This window comes from Ceratina calcarata, unplaced genomic scaffold (assembly GCF_001652005.2).
Source record: "Ceratina calcarata isolate Rehan_Ccalc_2016 unplaced genomic scaffold, ASM165200v1 scaffold542.2, whole genome shotgun sequence".
NCBI lineage: Eukaryota > Metazoa > Arthropoda > Insecta > Hymenoptera > Apidae > Ceratina > Ceratina calcarata.
The window spans coordinates 11,174-26,404 of NW_017176589.1; the positions used below are offsets into that span (position 1 = coordinate 11,174).

The 15,231-nt window shown below is 41.8% G+C and overlaps 5 protein-coding genes across 6 annotated transcripts in view; 3 read left to right on the top strand and 2 right to left on the bottom strand.

The window, feature by feature from the left end:
• Positions 1-4,342: 4,342 nt before the first annotated feature.
• Gclm (Glutamate-cysteine ligase modifier subunit) lies at positions 4,343-7,375 on the bottom strand. 2 transcript variants are annotated; one of them, XM_018031048.2, is made up of 6 exons: positions 6,534-7,363; positions 6,322-6,384; positions 6,127-6,244; positions 5,864-6,066; positions 5,672-5,786; positions 4,343-4,773 (listed from the first exon to the last, which is right to left on the bottom strand). In XM_018031048.2, the coding sequence occupies exons 1-6, from the start codon at positions 6,621-6,623 to the stop codon at positions 4,637-4,639; spliced, it is 726 nt and encodes a 241-aa protein (XP_017886537.1). In that variant the 5' UTR covers positions 6,624-7,363; the 3' UTR covers positions 4,343-4,636. The 2 variants fall into 2 exon arrangements, with proteins under 2 accessions (XP_017886537.1, XP_017886538.1); XM_018031049.2 differs by lacking the exon at positions 4,343-4,773 and adding an exon at positions 4,805-5,432 and having other exon boundaries at positions 6,534-7,375.
• A 50-nt stretch (positions 7,376-7,425) lies between these two features.
• On the top strand, positions 7,426-8,093 carry LOC108628848 (transmembrane protein 14 homolog). The gene is made up of 3 exons (XM_018031051.2): positions 7,426-7,676; positions 7,753-7,942; positions 8,014-8,093. The coding sequence occupies exons 1-3, from the start codon at positions 7,601-7,603 to the stop codon at positions 8,075-8,077; spliced, it is 330 nt and encodes a 109-aa protein (XP_017886540.1). The 5' UTR covers positions 7,426-7,600; the 3' UTR covers positions 8,078-8,093.
• An 851-nt stretch (positions 8,094-8,944) lies between these two features.
• LOC108628847 (60S ribosomal protein L10a) lies at positions 8,945-10,753 on the top strand. The gene is made up of 5 exons (XM_018031050.2): positions 8,945-9,054; positions 9,274-9,429; positions 9,885-10,033; positions 10,268-10,440; positions 10,528-10,753. The coding sequence occupies exons 1-5, from the start codon at positions 9,050-9,052 to the stop codon at positions 10,696-10,698; spliced, it is 654 nt and encodes a 217-aa protein (XP_017886539.1). The 5' UTR covers positions 8,945-9,049; the 3' UTR covers positions 10,699-10,753.
• Positions 10,754-10,908: 155 nt separating this feature from the next.
• On the bottom strand, positions 10,909-12,634 carry LOC108628844 (arrestin domain-containing protein 17-like; the record flags this gene model as incomplete). The annotated part of the gene is made up of 5 exons (XM_018031045.2): positions 10,909-11,295; positions 11,400-11,587; positions 11,696-11,907; positions 12,108-12,290; positions 12,413-12,634. Coding segments are annotated over 5 exons (939 nt in total), but the record flags the coding sequence as incomplete, so codon positions are not given.
• Positions 12,635-14,287: 1,653 nt separating this feature from the next.
• The window catches only part of Syt4 (Synaptotagmin 4), a 5,168-nt gene continuing 4,224 nt past the window's right edge, over positions 14,288-15,231 (top strand). Inside the window, exon 1 of the mRNA XM_026816785.1 lies at positions 14,288-14,566. Within this exon, the coding sequence (XP_026672586.1) occupies positions 14,515-14,566 (52 nt within the window). The 5' untranslated portion in view covers positions 14,288-14,514. The remainder of the gene's footprint in view (positions 14,567-15,231) is intronic.

Sequence of the window (15,231 nt, forward strand, 5' to 3'; positions counted from 1 at the left end):
ATTTGTTATAAATAGTAATATTGTTGCAATATTGAGTGTTGTTGGGGTGCTTAAGTTTCAAGCGGCGAATTTGCAAATACTATGATGAGTCACTCTAGCTTTGCGCAAAACTGATATATCCGAATCTACTAGGGAAGGGCACAGGTTGAGTCAATAGGTTATGACGCAATTTCCATCGGATCTGGCTAAAAGCGGCGATCTTCGCGCTGGTAACGCCTACGGCCATTAATAATTCCCGGTGCGGTGCACCCGGTCGGGTTTACCCACGTGGGTTTCCTCCGCGCGGCTGCAAACGACCATTTCTAGAGGCACGTTAAGATCGCGGCTTCTGTGTGCGTAATGCAGTGGACGCGTCTTGGTCGTTGGTCGTCCGACGTCCGACTCTTGACTCGATTTCGCGACCGCAAACTCCGAGAGATATATCTCTCCCCGATTTCGCCCCCCTTCGTTCCCAGCCTGGTCCCCTTTCGCGTCTTTTTCTTACCCGCGCCGCGGTGCCGTCTCGCTTTGCACGCGGCCAACGTCGACTGGTACCCTCTTCGTCGGCGTTCCTCTCGCCCCTTCGGTGGCTGCGCCGATCCTAACTGCCCTCCCCGCTCCTCCACCTCACCCGGCCTCCTCTTCCTCCTCCTCCTGTCCCGGCAATGGGACAGGGAGATAGCAGACCCCGTCGAGGAGACAACATAAAGATTTAAGACTCCGAGATGCGCCAATAAACATGCTGCGGCCGTGCAGTCAGCCTGCGCTTCTCTCTACTGCGTTTCGCTTCTGTTCCGTTTCATTCGGTTCCGCACCGCTCCTCCGTTCTGTTCTGTTCTGTTCTGTTCTGTTTCGCAGCGACGAGACGTACACACGAGCACCCCGTAAACGCGCACGCACGCACACACGCGTACCCGGGCCGCCTCTCTCGCGTGCACGTGGTGGTGCCACCGCGCCGCTGCGTAACATGCTTTCGAAAAGTGTCTCGATGCGTATGCAGATACGCGGCTCAGCATGAATAGTATCTAGATCCGGCCGAGGATAAGTCGCCGCGATACGGGCACGTCCGAGCGCCGCGGTTGAATTTCTAGAGGCGCGACTACCACCGGAAGAAGCGTACTTTTTTCCTCTCCGTCAGCTGCGCGTATAGACAGCCATTGAATAGAAAATGTCTCCCGGACATGCGCATGATCATCGACCTCCTCTGTGTCCTCTTTCTTACGTTTCATTTGCGCAGCCCTAATACGTTCATTAACGTTACGAAGATCGTTAAATGGATCTCCCGCGTGGAGTTCCTCCCACGACAGAATCACTTGTCCTTTAAAATCCATTCGAAACATCCACCGAGTGATCTACGAGCTTTACCCGAAGCGTCGCGGACGCAGGAGGAAGAGGCCTTTCCGGATAACGAGACAGAAGTACACCTGCCGCGGTTCGTACAGAGGCGAACAGGCGCAGGACGCGGTGGAAAGTTTTCAATGCGAGGACGGTCGTACACACCGCAAAAGTAGTAGATCGGGACACGTTGCCCGTCGAACCGCGGCAACAGGGAGTCCGACGACGGTGGAACCGTTGCTACTGCTCTACCGCCTCCTATGCTACTTTTCTCTGTCCCCCCCTCGGTCTCCCGGCACTCCCCGGTGCCCGGGCTTATTTATTCCTCTCTCTGTCACTGCCCTCCCTTTCTTCTGCGACTTCTTCTTTATTTCTGTCCTTTTGCCCGTTTTCTGCTTCCGCAAACGACAGCCGCTTATTTATACCCCGTCTTTGCATCGCGCGGGAGGGAGCGAGCGAGGGCGCTTTTGCGTTTACTCGCTGCTACTGGCCGTTCCCTCGGCCGCTTCTGTGTTCCTTCTCCGCCACCGCCGATACTCCGTTTCCCAGCTTCCTTTCTGCCCTTTCGCTCGCCCCGTTCATCGTCCGGCTCCTCTTCGCCGCCGTCTTCTCTCGCTTCACCTTCCTTCTTCGCTCACTCGCTCGCTCGCTCGCTCGCTCGAGCCCCGTGCAATGGGCGAAACATCAACGGCACCCGGGCACTTTGCTCACGAACACCGTGAGATGTGCACGATGTGAGAGGCAATTCCGCGACTGCATCACCTGTCAACGCGGGATCGCGTTCTAACAGGTCTATATTACATGCGGCATGCGGCTATTCTCGGTAATCGCTGCCACCGTCGGACCGGCGACTAATTCGTTCGCCGAGAAATTTATGACGATTCTCTCTTTTCATCAGAGGAACCAGCTTAGGGCGTTATGCCAATCTCTTGCAATCCATTTTTTTTTCTAAAATCGTCCTTCTATTCTTTTCTTAATTATTCGACGATTTGATTAACGGTGTATGTGTGCGCTGCGATTTCGTACGCGAAAGGCACAAACGCCGGTGATGAAGTTAGAGAAGTTGCGTCACCCTTGACGAGATTCGTTATCGCGTACTCGGCTGAAACTCCATGGCCGCTTACGCAAATCGCCTAATTGTGCAACGGAGAACGTAGCAACGTTGGCCCGATGCGTGATCTTTAGATGCGCTAATTCCTCAGATAGTGAAATGCGATTTAAATGAATCCTGTTGCCACGTTACTGTGTGCAAGGGAAACTATCTTCGCGGACTTCGTACGTGGATAATTCTAAAACCAAGGCTCGATTGTCCTTTTGAGGACAAATGGACGGCCAAAATTATCGACGTAGACTATTCCGCATGGGTTTGGTAATAGTGAATAAATCGAAAATCTGACCAGAAGACTCAATCCATTGTCAATAAGGAGATAACTTCTGCATTTTCGGCGTTTTTCATTTCAGGCACCCTAACTGTATTATGTCAGCATTTGAGGCACCTTTTTTTTAGCATAACTTGATTGCCTTTAGTTATTTTTGTACGAAAAAGTTATTTTACACAGTTCATTTATAGTCAAATACATACATAAAGTTAAAAAAGATTCGCAAAAATGACCTAAATTTTAGGCGGTTACACTGGTAAGGCCCCTTAACGGGACGAGGCTCGTCGGGTTGTCAGTTTGAGATAATTGCCAGATAAATTTCGATCGGAGCACGCGACGATGACGTGAGTAGTTCCTCGCGTACGAGTCAGAAAAACCGACTCGGGGAAAAGAAATTGGATCGCGAAATAACCGAATACTATCGAGGCGCGGTACAAACTATGGTTTGTGTGCGCGCGCGCGCGCGCGCGGCCCAGCTAAAGCCCCCGGGAAGAGGCGAACAAATAAATGCTGAAAAGAGGAACAAAACCGACATTATATGGCATTAACATACAAAGTATGTCAGACCCGCGCGGTCCGCAGGCATAACATAGTATCGCGGCGTTCGCATACCCCGCCTGCTTTAACAGTGGCCAGCGGGACCAGGAAGGCATTGGAAAGAGACCGATCGTGAAACCGGTGAACGGAGAAGAGGACCGTGGAAGGCCGAAAGGCCGATGGGGAGAGAGAGACGGTTAAAAGGAAAAAGGGGCGAGCGTCGAATGTGTTCGAGTTAAAGCGTGCGCGGAACAGAGAGGGTGGAATGATGAACGCAGGGAGGTGTGCGTGGCGCGGAAAAGGAGCAAGTAAGAGGAGGCTGCGGTACGAGGGTGAGGAAGTAAGGTAGGACGGGGGAGGAGGTAAACGTTTACGCTATCCGAAGTCCCCCGAATGTTCCGTCCCCGTCGTTTCGCTGTCCCTGCGTGCGCCACGCGGTGCGGCTCGACGCAAAAGGACCCACGGAGCGGCAGCGAGGTAGCAGAACGCGCAGGAAAGGGAAAGATCCGTGGAGGTAGCAGTAATCCGGTGGCAAAACGAAAAATCGGCCCGCATATATCGAGCCAACCTGCGAGGACGACGAAGACGAAGACCGCGGCGACGGTGGCGGCTGCGACGACGACGACCAAGGTGGAACACACACACAAAACGAACAATCGTACGCGTATCCCTACTGCCCACCGGACGCCCGATAGGCCGCTACCTAGCGATGGTTACGAATTAGATGCGAAACTACGAACAAGTCCGCACCATCTTTTTTCTAGTCGTTTGATATTTTCTCCTCGTTAATATTGATATAATTGTTTCTGAAAGAAAACGCAAGAATTGGAACAGTACCAATGTTTTATTAATAACATTTCTAACACACGAATGATTGTAGTACATATTTTTTTAGGAAAAAGTGTTCATCTCTTTATTTAAGATAGATCTCTGTTTCTGTGTTCCAATGCTGTGTACGCCTGACTCTACGCAGTCTTTACGCCGGCTTCGTAGTTCCACGTTTAGTTCACAAGTGTATGTCAGACTCCATAGAATCCCATTTTCTGGGAGATGATCGTGTGAAAAGTTGATATTAAAAAATGAATTAAATTAGGATAATTGAAATTAAACAGTTTCGATGATGTTCGCCAAAGTTTATTTACCTAGGTGTGCACAAGAATCAGTGTCATAGATAAAAAAATACATAAAGGAATTAGTAAGTACGAGAACTTGTGAGCTGGATTAAAAAACGTCATAACATGCAAATCTGGTGTCGCCTTACAAACGTGATAAGGCATCAAACGTGAATAAATTAAAACTATATAATATTCAGAAATTCTCCCCCTTTCTCAACTGTCCAGCAAATACTATATCTCAATTATTGCACCTATTATTGTAGAATTGTTCGGGACACATCATTATGCTATCTACTTAGAAATATACACTAAGTAGCCCTTCGATGACAAAATGCCACGGCACTTCAGATGAATTTGATATCTCAAGACCCAATGCAATCTCGCGTTACCATTAAATATTCCGTTCAAGTCTTCGTCTGGGAGAATTTCTATAAAATATATGAAATAAATCAACAATGTTCTATTTTATTATTAGGTGTACAACTTTGCTTCCGCGTTTTTTTTTTCTCGAAATTCGAGGCTTTATTGTAAAAAAGTTTGTCTATCGCCTTCTATTGTTCTTCCATCTTTCGGGCCGCATACGAATCCCAAGTCAAAAAACTAGTCATTTTTTTAAGCGATCCACGGATCGGTCCAATTTTTGACTTCTTGTCAAGCTACGCTTGAGATATCGTAATGAACCCATTTTTCGTCCCCAGTTACAATACAATACAAAAATCCCTTCCGTTTTTCCCTTGCAAGCAGCTGTTCACAAGCTAACACGCCGTTCAACATTTCTCGGCTTCAACTCGTACCGCACCTAATTTCCTTGCTTCTGAATCATTCCCATGACTTTGAAGCGTTTTGAAATGACTTGTTAAGTTACTTCCAATGATCTTGCCAATTCTTCTTGCGTTTGACACGAGTCTCGATCAAGTAATGCCTCCAATTACGCATCTTCGAAAATCTCTCTTCCACCGCCCCGCCGGTCTTCGACGTTAAAATCACCGTTCTTGAATCGTTGAAATCACTCTCGACACGTTTTTTCACTAATAGCGGCATCACCATAAGTTTTTGAGAGCATTCGATGAGGCTCAGCCGCAGATTTCTTCATAATGAAGCAGAAAATTAAAACCTCCCGTCAATGACGAGATTTTGGTTCTTAAACTGATATTTTGAATCGAGAATAACTTTATGATGCAGACATAAATCGACTAATATTTGGATAATGTTATATTTATAAATTCCTAAGCTTATATTTATTTCTGTCACCACTTACCGCTAGAACCATCTACTGGAAAACGGCGGAAACAAAGTTGTTCACTTAATAAGTACAGATTTACTTACGTCCAGGATCGTTGTGAGTCAACAATTGAATATCGTTTTCCTTCGTAAACGTCTTCAGTGCTTCAGGTACAACACAACATGTAGATAAAGTGATTTGTACAATATTTGGCTTTATCTGTTCACAAAAAATGCAATTTTACTGCTAAAATGATAGCAGAAAAATATTAAAGAAAAGTGTAAGAACATTTTTACATTTGTCCAGTGAAACAAGTCAATGAATACGTTAGTGTCGACGTCGCTCAGACCGACACTTGACAGTTTGCCAATTTTCACATACTCTTCTACTCCAGCCCATAGCTGTTTCAGCGATGCCAATTGCTGTTCCTCTGAACTCTCTTGGCCTGAGTAGCTAATTACCAAAGACTCAATCGCGTTTATATTTAAAAAATTACAAACTGAAAGAAATCACATGTCATCAATATAAATAGAGTTAATTTCATAATATGACGTCATACTTTGATCAATCGCCTCTTTCAATGAGTTTGCATCTGGCGTCGGTATAAAAACTTTTACTGTTATCTTCACATCTTCCCTGTTGATATCTTTTAAAGCGTTATCTTCTAAACCTTGAATCTAAAAAACGAACATGGTTTTTCATTAATAAGTCTCGTCAGTTTTCAAATTACCATCAATAGAAAATGTGATCGTACGATTACTGGATTTTCACCGCTGCCTTCGTTGTCGCGAAGTACAATCTTCAACGTTTCGATTAACTGAAAGAATTGTTCTTAGCACGTTACAATTAAAATCGTGTCCAGTGTCGATGACAGGACATAACCTCGAGCATTATGATCCAGAGAGAATGACATACGAGAATTAAGTGATTTTACGAAATGTCGATGAAAAATGTTATTCCACTGACCTCGTCCGTTGGATTCTGACCCACTTTTGTTTTCGCCTCGTTTAAGGAAAGTATATTCCCCGTGCGAACTAATACGTTTTGCGACAACATAGTGTACCGGACGAAGTGTACAGAATGTTAGCGAGCGAGCGTGCGGCGAACGACTAACTACTTATCAGAGTTCGCTAGGAAAACTGATATCATGGACCTGAGGACAGCGATCAATTGCTCGAGGTTGTAACTTAATCATACACGGCAGCGAATGACTGCGCAATTCTCGATCCAAAGATAGCACCACCGATTAATCTCCAGACATCGGAGGACGAAAGAATTTGTCCGTACGAGTGTTAGATCGTACACGTGCCCTTCAAACTTTATGCATTTTTTTTTTTTTCCTACATAATTCTCGAGTAACTCGAGCCATTCAGCTATGTGCACGCGTCCTCTCCACACGTGCACATAGCCGAGCAGGCCTTGTTGCGACATATCCATTGCGCAATCCTAAACAATTATCTACGTGTAGATTATGTTTTCCTTTAAACTGAAATTACATAATGTTGCACGTTTCCACACGATTTCTTCTACTTAAACGTTAACGTTCCAGGAAACGTTTTAAGTTGAAATCGTAATGGATATTTCAGGATCTTTTATAATCATCTCTTTACGATTTAACATAAATCGTGTATATACATTTTTACATCCCCAATGCATACAAAATGTAAAATCTTTAAAATCGATGAGTATAACGAAATTGTATTGAAATAAAATAATCGCCAAAGAATGACTGGCAAGGCCAAATGTATTACAAAGTAACGAACATATCGAAGATAGATATGATATCTCATTAATTGATATTATTAATAAAATCAATCAATATTATCAATAAAATTTATTTTGCACTTACCAAATAGCGTAACCGTCGTAACGAATCACTCTATAACGCGTATACTTCACGGTCGAAAAGTGATGTGCAGAAAATAAATACATTCCGTTTAACATTTGCAATTCGCTGAGTAGGCTGACGAGACAAGTTCTTCACGAAGATTTATCGAACGAGTTAAAGATAATTTTATTATCACATAATAAAAATGCCCGCTGACGTTCTTGGATACGTATACGCCGCTGCAGTAGCGGCTGGCGGCGTTCTCGGTTATGTAAAAGCACGTAAGTTTATTATTAAATACCACGTAAATAAGGAATGAAATAATTTTCAGAAATGAAGTGTCTTAATTTCTTGTAGAATCGATCCCATCCCTTGGCGCCGGACTTGCTTTTGGGTCTGTTTTGGGCTATGGAGCTTACCAAACTTCTGAAGATCCGACGAACATCAGACTTTCAGTGGCAGCTACTTTGGTTCTTGGGGGTCTGATGGGTGTCCGTTATTATTCTTCTGGCAAAATGATGCCAGCTGGGATGCTCGCTATACTCAGGTATCTTTTTATAATTAAACTACTTATAGAACTTGGCTATGTATCTTCAATGAAATGATGTATTTTTCTAGCACTGCGATGCTGATCAAAACTGTTGTTAGGTCATTTACAGCAGTTCCTATGAAGACACAATAAAAGCCCTCTCATCTAATTATTCGTGAATTATTACATTGTGATTAGCATATCAAGCATCCTGTCTGCGATTGAAAAATGTATCCTATTCCACATTCTGTGCAAAATGGTTAAATGCAGTGATATTTACAATTTATTTTTAAGAAAAGTACTGCTTATTTAATATATTATTTTATATCGTACAAATTAAAACAATGTACTGTTGTTACATTGCCAAGGGATGATGTGTAGACTTTGTTTCTGTTCTAATATCTTTTTATAATACATCCGAATAAAAATGGAACCTATATATCATTATTGTACAAATTCATTGAACAACGATTGTGTTTATTATAATATATAGAAAAATAATGAAAGGTTTGACAAGTCGGATAAGAACTGCTCTTGTCGTTTGCTTATTACGCGAAACAAACGTGGCACAGAACGTTCAGTATTAAAAACCAAGAAATTATAATAGTATACCTCTTTTTATTTCTGCATCAGCTTATCAACGAAGAATAAATGAGATTTCTTTATTCAGTTACTCACGCGCGTGTAACGGTTCCTGGAAAAAATCGATCACTGATTTCAAACTAAGGAATCGATTGCGATGGTCGAAGATCGGAATCTCGAGATTCGAGTTGTGAGTTCGAATATCCTCTGGATTGAATTAGTGATCGGATCATTATTTATATAGATATATAATTAAAATACGGCTACGACACTATAACAATTTAATTTTTTAAAGTTTATATTGTCTTCAGCCACGTCTTCCTCCTAATTTTGTGCGACGCGTGCACCATCTGCACTGATCCTTTAGGCGAATTCTCAATGCACTCTGCGATATTCCCATCTAGCGAAATGCGTGACTGGTTCATGTACTCCATTTACTTTACTCCATTATTGAACTCGTTCACTTCTCTCCGACGTAACGCGCGTGGTGGGTGGGTTCTCGGTTCTCTTCCGTTCGGTGGTCGTTTCTCATCGGGTGTAACAATGACGTGAGTATCAAAATCTATTCATATTTCGAACATCTGAATCCCTATTTTATTTTCGTCGCAAACATGATTTAATGTAACGTTTCGTCTAAATGTATTTGATAATATTTTATATCTAAAACGTATTCAATTCTATACTTGTTAATTCCTGTTCGTTGAACCATATTTCGCATGTGTGCATTTAATTATTATAATATTCCTTTCGTATTCTCGATGCTTCAGGTCGAAAGTGTCGCGCGACACTCTTTACGAGTGCGTAAACGGTGTGATTCAGAATTCTCAGGACAAAAAGAGAAAATTCTTGGAAACCGTGGAGCTCCAAATCGGTTTGAAGAACTACGATCCGCAAAAGGACAAACGTTTCTCAGGCACTGTCAAGTACGTTTTTACCTGACTCCGAGGATACTTTTCGGTTTTTAATGGACTCGCTTTTGCATTTCACTAACATCCGAAAAGTTTGCCTCGTGCTCGTTCAGGAAGCTGGGCTTAACCCGGCGGACCTTCACCCAGGGTCTTAAATAAATTGGGGAGGTATTGTACCGTTAGTTTTCTTCCAGGATCATGAATCATGATCCTGACGGTAAGTCTATGCTCAATCATGATAATTAATTATCGAAACCAATGTTCAATGATGACGAAATATTTTGCATGTATTATCTGAACAACCAATGTGGTCACTTAATGTTACTGAGAACATTGACTTTGATAATTTATTTTTATAAGATCAGGGAAATTATTTTGTAATTTGTTTACATCGTATCATAGCAATGTGAACGTATGTATTTGGAAACCATTGATTTTTTAATTATTCGCGTCGTATTTATGTATTAAAGGCTAAAGAATATTCCAAGACCGAAGATGCAGGTTTGCGTTTTGGGTGACCAGCAGCATTGCGATGAAGCTAAAGCTAACAATATCCCATATATGGACGCAGAAGCATTGAAAAAATTGAATAAGAACAAGAAGCTCGTAAAGAAACTAGGTAATTCGAAGCTCTTTTTATTTCCCTACTTTCGATCTTCCAAAAAGCACCATTGTTTCTATTTCAATTTCGAGCAGTGGACGTCGAATGGAAGAAGATTAATTTCTTCACTAGGTGTGGACGTTGTACTTTATTACTTCGTACCTCAATCCGTGTCGAGACACTTTCTAAATAACACGTTATACAAGTTTTACTGTTTTTACGTCGAGTTTTAATTCAATCTCGTTCTTGCAGCTAAGAAATATGACGCCTTTCTGGCTAGCGAATCGCTGATCAAGCAGATTCCACGTATTCTCGGTCCTGGTTTGAACAAGGCCGGTAAATTCCCTGGTCTTCTTTCCCATCAGGAATCGATGGTAGGAAAAATTGATGAAGTGAAGGCAACGATTAAGTTCCAAATGAAGAAGGTACGTCCCGTTTCCTATTTGTTGTAATCATAAATAGCTTCATAATCCACGGCGCGTAAATGTTAATTGAAAAATTTTTTTCTCCAGGTGCTGTGTCTATCAGTGGCCGTGGGACACGTTGAAATGACTCCGGACGAATTGGTTCAAAATGTACATCTTTCGATCAACTTTTTGGTTTCGCTATTGAAGAAACACTGGCAAAACGTTCGTTCTCTACACATTAAATCGTCTATGGGACCACCTCAAAGACTATACTAAGTCAATTAGTACAAATATGTTTGTATGTGATGGAATAAAGCGAAGAAAAAATAAATTGCATTTATATTTATTACACGATAATTCCCTCTACTTAAGTTTTAATCACATTTTTAATTAATACGAAAAATTTGAATTTTCGAAGGGATGTGGAATGAAGAACAGAATTTTGTACTTAAACCTTTATTTAATTTAATTTAATAGAGATTAAAAATGTTTCGTTATACGAAACGCGTATAGAAAAATATAGCCAGCGCTTTAAAAACAGAAATATACGCTTTATATTAATAATCGATCACAATATTTATTTCTCGTGTCAGTTTCCTAATTGTGCGTCGTAATTGACCGTAAAATATTGTTCGTTCGAAACAAGCAACTTTCAAGACTAATCACAATGCCCGGTAACAAGTATTACAATAATAATAATTTAGATTTCCCCTGATTCTTACGTAGATTCGTTATAAATTTATTGAATCGGTGCAAAATTGTAGACCGGATATTTAGGCGCAAAACGATTCGATATACCGAAAATGTGGTCGGATTCGCCCCGTTCCCAAAGGCTTCTGGCACCGTTGGTCGACTCCTCGTACGAAGGTGGTGCTGGTAAATATAAAGTTACATTAATTTCAAATAAAAATTCGCAGTCTAATAATTAATTAAAGTTATCTTCCTTTGGCAAACAGGTGGAGAATTGTGCAACTTACGCAAATTGGGGTATAAATTGTTTACGGGTGACCCGTCAGGGCCTGAGACTGGAATGCCAGAGGCGGACCAGCCGATTTGCGGCTTCGTTGGAGATACCTCGGCCGGTGGAGCGCTTGGTGTTTGGTAACTCACCAATGGAACAGTGCCCACAAATATCAGACTATTCTTCGACAAATTTCGATGATACCTGATAATAAAGAGCCTCAGTTAATGCTGCACAATTTAGTACAATTTCTACTGGACGATTCGCTGGTCTGCTACAATTTGTTGCTTTAAATATTATTATTATACTGACCATCCTGAGACGCAGGCAACGACTTTAAGATTGTATTCCAGGTCGATTATCCCGCAGTTGGCGAGATTCGATGGAGGCAATGGTGGAATATCGAGCTTCTGTTCATAATCAGCAGCCGCTCCACCCTCAACTGGTCCCTTCCCGACCTCCGCTATCACGATTTCTTCCGTTTTGGTATCGCTGGTCGGCGTGGTCGCCCGAAAAGTCACGATCTAGACTTCACGATCCATCGTTATCGTCGAAAGAATTTCGCGTATTGGCGTAACTAGTTGCACTCATTTCTAAATTAGTAATATGGATCTTTGGGTGGGCAGACACACCTGAAGCCCTTTCTAGTTACGACAATACTTTGGCATAAAAGAAGCAACGTTTCTTCAATGATAATAGTAAGATTATTGAACCGACATTGTACCTTACACAAAATCAGTTTCACAGTCTCTACGGTGACTCCGGATGAATTTTCGACATTTACTTTTACAGGCATTGATTGCCCTGGCACGTATCCTCTGACCGGCAGCGAATAGTTGACAGTCAATGGCGGTGATCCGCAGCATAAGCAGCAGAAAGTCTTACTCATTTCCTCCTGTATTTTCTCCTGTGAAAAGCGTACAATAAAAATAAGTAGTGGAATAAAATAGATTCTCTAGAATTACTCTTCTATCACGTGGACAATGAATAAAATTGATTTTTGACAAGGACGAGTTCTAGAAGTCGTACCGAGGCTCTTGGTTCTTGATTAAGGTCGAGAGGCGAGATCACTGTAAATGGGCTCTTTGCTTCTTGATCGAATTTCCACGGACGATCCAATGTCGCCTTGACGGTGTATCGAACGTGCCCGAAGTCCGATTCGAAGCTGCTGGGTAAATTCGTTGGTAAAACGCATTGGAATGGGAATGTGTGTTCGCCGCTTTGTATCTCTATCTCGCCGCCTACAACAGAAATATTTTACTGCCTAATTTAGTAGAATTTACGAACTCAGTGCCAGAATTCAGAGTTCTTAAAAATCCTTTAAAAAATGATAATCAAAATCAGGATACCCCGACTAGTTCAAACTGTATGGACACTTTAATTAATGGAAGTTATGAGGGAGGATAGAAATAGAAGAAAAGAGTATTTCTAAGGAGATGAATTCGAAGAAGATAAAAAATGATTTAAATTAGTAGAAGGAAAGTCTGACTATCATTATAAAACTCCTAATAGAGCATAATTTAATCTTGAATTTTGTATAAAATGATGAGTAAAAATTGTGAACTGAAATTAGGACATTTTCTATAATGTTGCAATAAAACTAATTCAGTTCCAGCGACAGAAATAAATGGAATTTATGTTTTCTGATACGAAACAATTTTTTATTTTTAACCGGTTTCGTCTTTTTTCATCCAACGAAGCGAAACGGTTGTCACAGAGAGAGAAAGAGAGAGAGAGAGAGAGAGGGCTCGCGGGTTTCAACTATTTAGAGCGTCTGACACGAAGGTTCGCGACACATTTCAGAAATTAACAATGAGATAACGGAGTTAAATCTTCACGGCTGACCGTCACTGTCCGTTTCTACTGCGCGGGTGTGTTCCGTGCACGCGTGAGATCGCACGCGCTATTATTAAACTACACGTTGCAACAAAGAGGAAGAAAAATGAACGGTGGAATGCGACGAGCTCAGCCTAGAGAATATGCATCCGACGTTATTTACAAATTAGAACAAAACTCAAAATAGAACGAGTGTCGAAATATTCGATATGTACACGTAAATACAATATAAATATATTATGTTTTAAAATTCCTTTCTAATAGAAATTAAAAATAACAATTAAGTTTTATGTGAATACAGTAACTATAGTAAATGTCCTAATTCCTTTTCACGTCACAATTGCTACCCACTAACTTCCTGTCTATCATTTTACATTTAATCTCAAGCCAGTGAATAGAAATTCTGAATTCCTGAAACAAAACNGTCAAAATATCGATAAATATCGAAATATATTCTAAAAATCGTCAAAAATTCCATACTTTTTAGGCTTGTATTTCCTCAAGTCAGTAGTTTCTTCCAACTTCGCGCACACCAAATACCAGAAAGTTGTCTTTGAGTTACTGCTGATTACCATAAGCGTACATGCAAATGTTAAGTGACTATAATTTTCCAAAAAACGCATGAACTAATTTAAAATTTGCAGGTAGCTTTTTAATAATAATAGTAATCTATAATAACAAATTCAACATGTTAGCATTATTTAAATATATATCCTATAAATCCTTAATTACACACATAATCAATCGTTACATTATCGTCGTGACATTTCTTATCATTTTATTATTTCAACGAGTTTATTATCGTTTACGTCAATAGTTATTTGTTCTTATCGTCGTACGACAACATCATTTAGCTAATTGATAAACTCATTAGCTTCCGGAACCATGGCGGAGTGAATGATTAATCGTCGCAATTTATTCTAGTGCAACTGTTTCCAGGAACGAGTGCATCGCCTGACACCCTCAAAAAGCACCCTCCTCCAACCCCTATTCAAGCACAGACCACGAGAGCCACGAGGATCGTCTCTGGCGCGACCGTCGTCGTCGTCGACGTTTGTTCTCGTCACCGTTAAGTCGGTTCCTTTCCCACAACCGTTTCCCTATTCCGCGCAAGCTCCGCCAGTTACTATTGATCGGAGGGCATTTCGTCCGATGGTCGCCTCAGAATACCACCAACGGTCCGCACGCCGTAAATATTCGTCTAGTGCGCCGTGGCCGAGTGACTCGTTTCGCGGATAAGGGGAAATAATAAATCTTACGTACGGACCAGGTAGCGAGAGTTCGCGTGGCCGAAGATGGTCAGTGGAGCGACGGAAGACGGGCCCGTGATTCGACCCGTCGATTTCGGTGAGTGAACCTGTCCCAGGTGGAAACCCTTTCAACCCGTTTCTCGCTGTTCCGGACAGCTACCGTATCGAACCGACATCGATCCCTTCGTAGCTGACTCCAGGCATCGTTCCCTTCCAAGATTGTTGCACCATGTCGCGTATTCTTTTCTATTTTTCATTCGTATGATAATTAAGCGTTAACGGTGTTACTCGGTTACTACCATCGTGGCGCCGAGAAACGCGGACAGCTGTTACGTCGTGATTCTGGACACTAGCTGGGTGTTCCCGGCCACTAATGTCGGTCCCATCTGGTCCGCTTTTGATTACATCGCTCTGAGAACTCGCGATGTGGGTGAGATTTGCTGATAACTTAGTAAACGATAACGTAATTGCAACGGCGCGTTATGTAGGTGTATGTATATCGTAATGGTTGCGTCTATTGCTAACCAGGCGCGAACCATGTGATTAGTTGTTAATTCGTTCCTTTCGTTTAGTATTTTAATGGGCTGGTTCGAGTTTTGATTAGGTTCGTTTGAATGCTGTTATCCTGTTTCGTTTTGGAATCGATATTGAGATTATAGGGTTGAACGCAAGACCCTTGAGAATATTTGCAGTACAAGTTAAACGTAGTTAACGATTAATTCAATTACTCCATAATTTATTCTTGGAGATTTATTCTTTTAT

Excerpts from the sequence above, each read along its gene's own strand:
- Gclm (XM_018031048.2), bottom strand. The coding sequence starts at position 6,623 with ATGTTGTCGCAAAACGTATTAGTTCGCACGGGGAATATACTTTCCTTA. Across the intron at positions 6,067-6,126 it reads GAAAGAGGCGATTGATCAAA|TTTGTAATTTTTTAAATATA; the intron begins GTATGACGTCAT and ends GATTTCTTTCAG. Across the intron at positions 4,774-5,671 it reads GACTCACAACGATCCTGGAC|AAATTCTCCCAGACGAAGAC; the intron begins GTAAGTAAATCT and ends TATATTTTATAG.
- LOC108628848 (XM_018031051.2), top strand. The coding sequence starts at position 7,601 with ATGCCCGCTGACGTTCTTGGATACGTATACGCCGCTGCAGTAGCGGCT. Across the intron at positions 7,677-7,752 it reads TCTCGGTTATGTAAAAGCAC|AATCGATCCCATCCCTTGGC; the intron begins GTAAGTTTATTA and ends AATTTCTTGTAG. Across the intron at positions 7,943-8,013 it reads GGGATGCTCGCTATACTCAG|CACTGCGATGCTGATCAAAA; the intron begins GTATCTTTTTAT and ends GTATTTTTCTAG.
- LOC108628847 (XM_018031050.2), top strand. Across the intron at positions 9,430-9,884 it reads CGTTTCTCAGGCACTGTCAA|GCTAAAGAATATTCCAAGAC; the intron begins GTACGTTTTTAC and ends TATGTATTAAAG. Across the intron at positions 10,034-10,267 it reads GAAGCTCGTAAAGAAACTAG|CTAAGAAATATGACGCCTTT; the intron begins GTAATTCGAAGC and ends TCGTTCTTGCAG.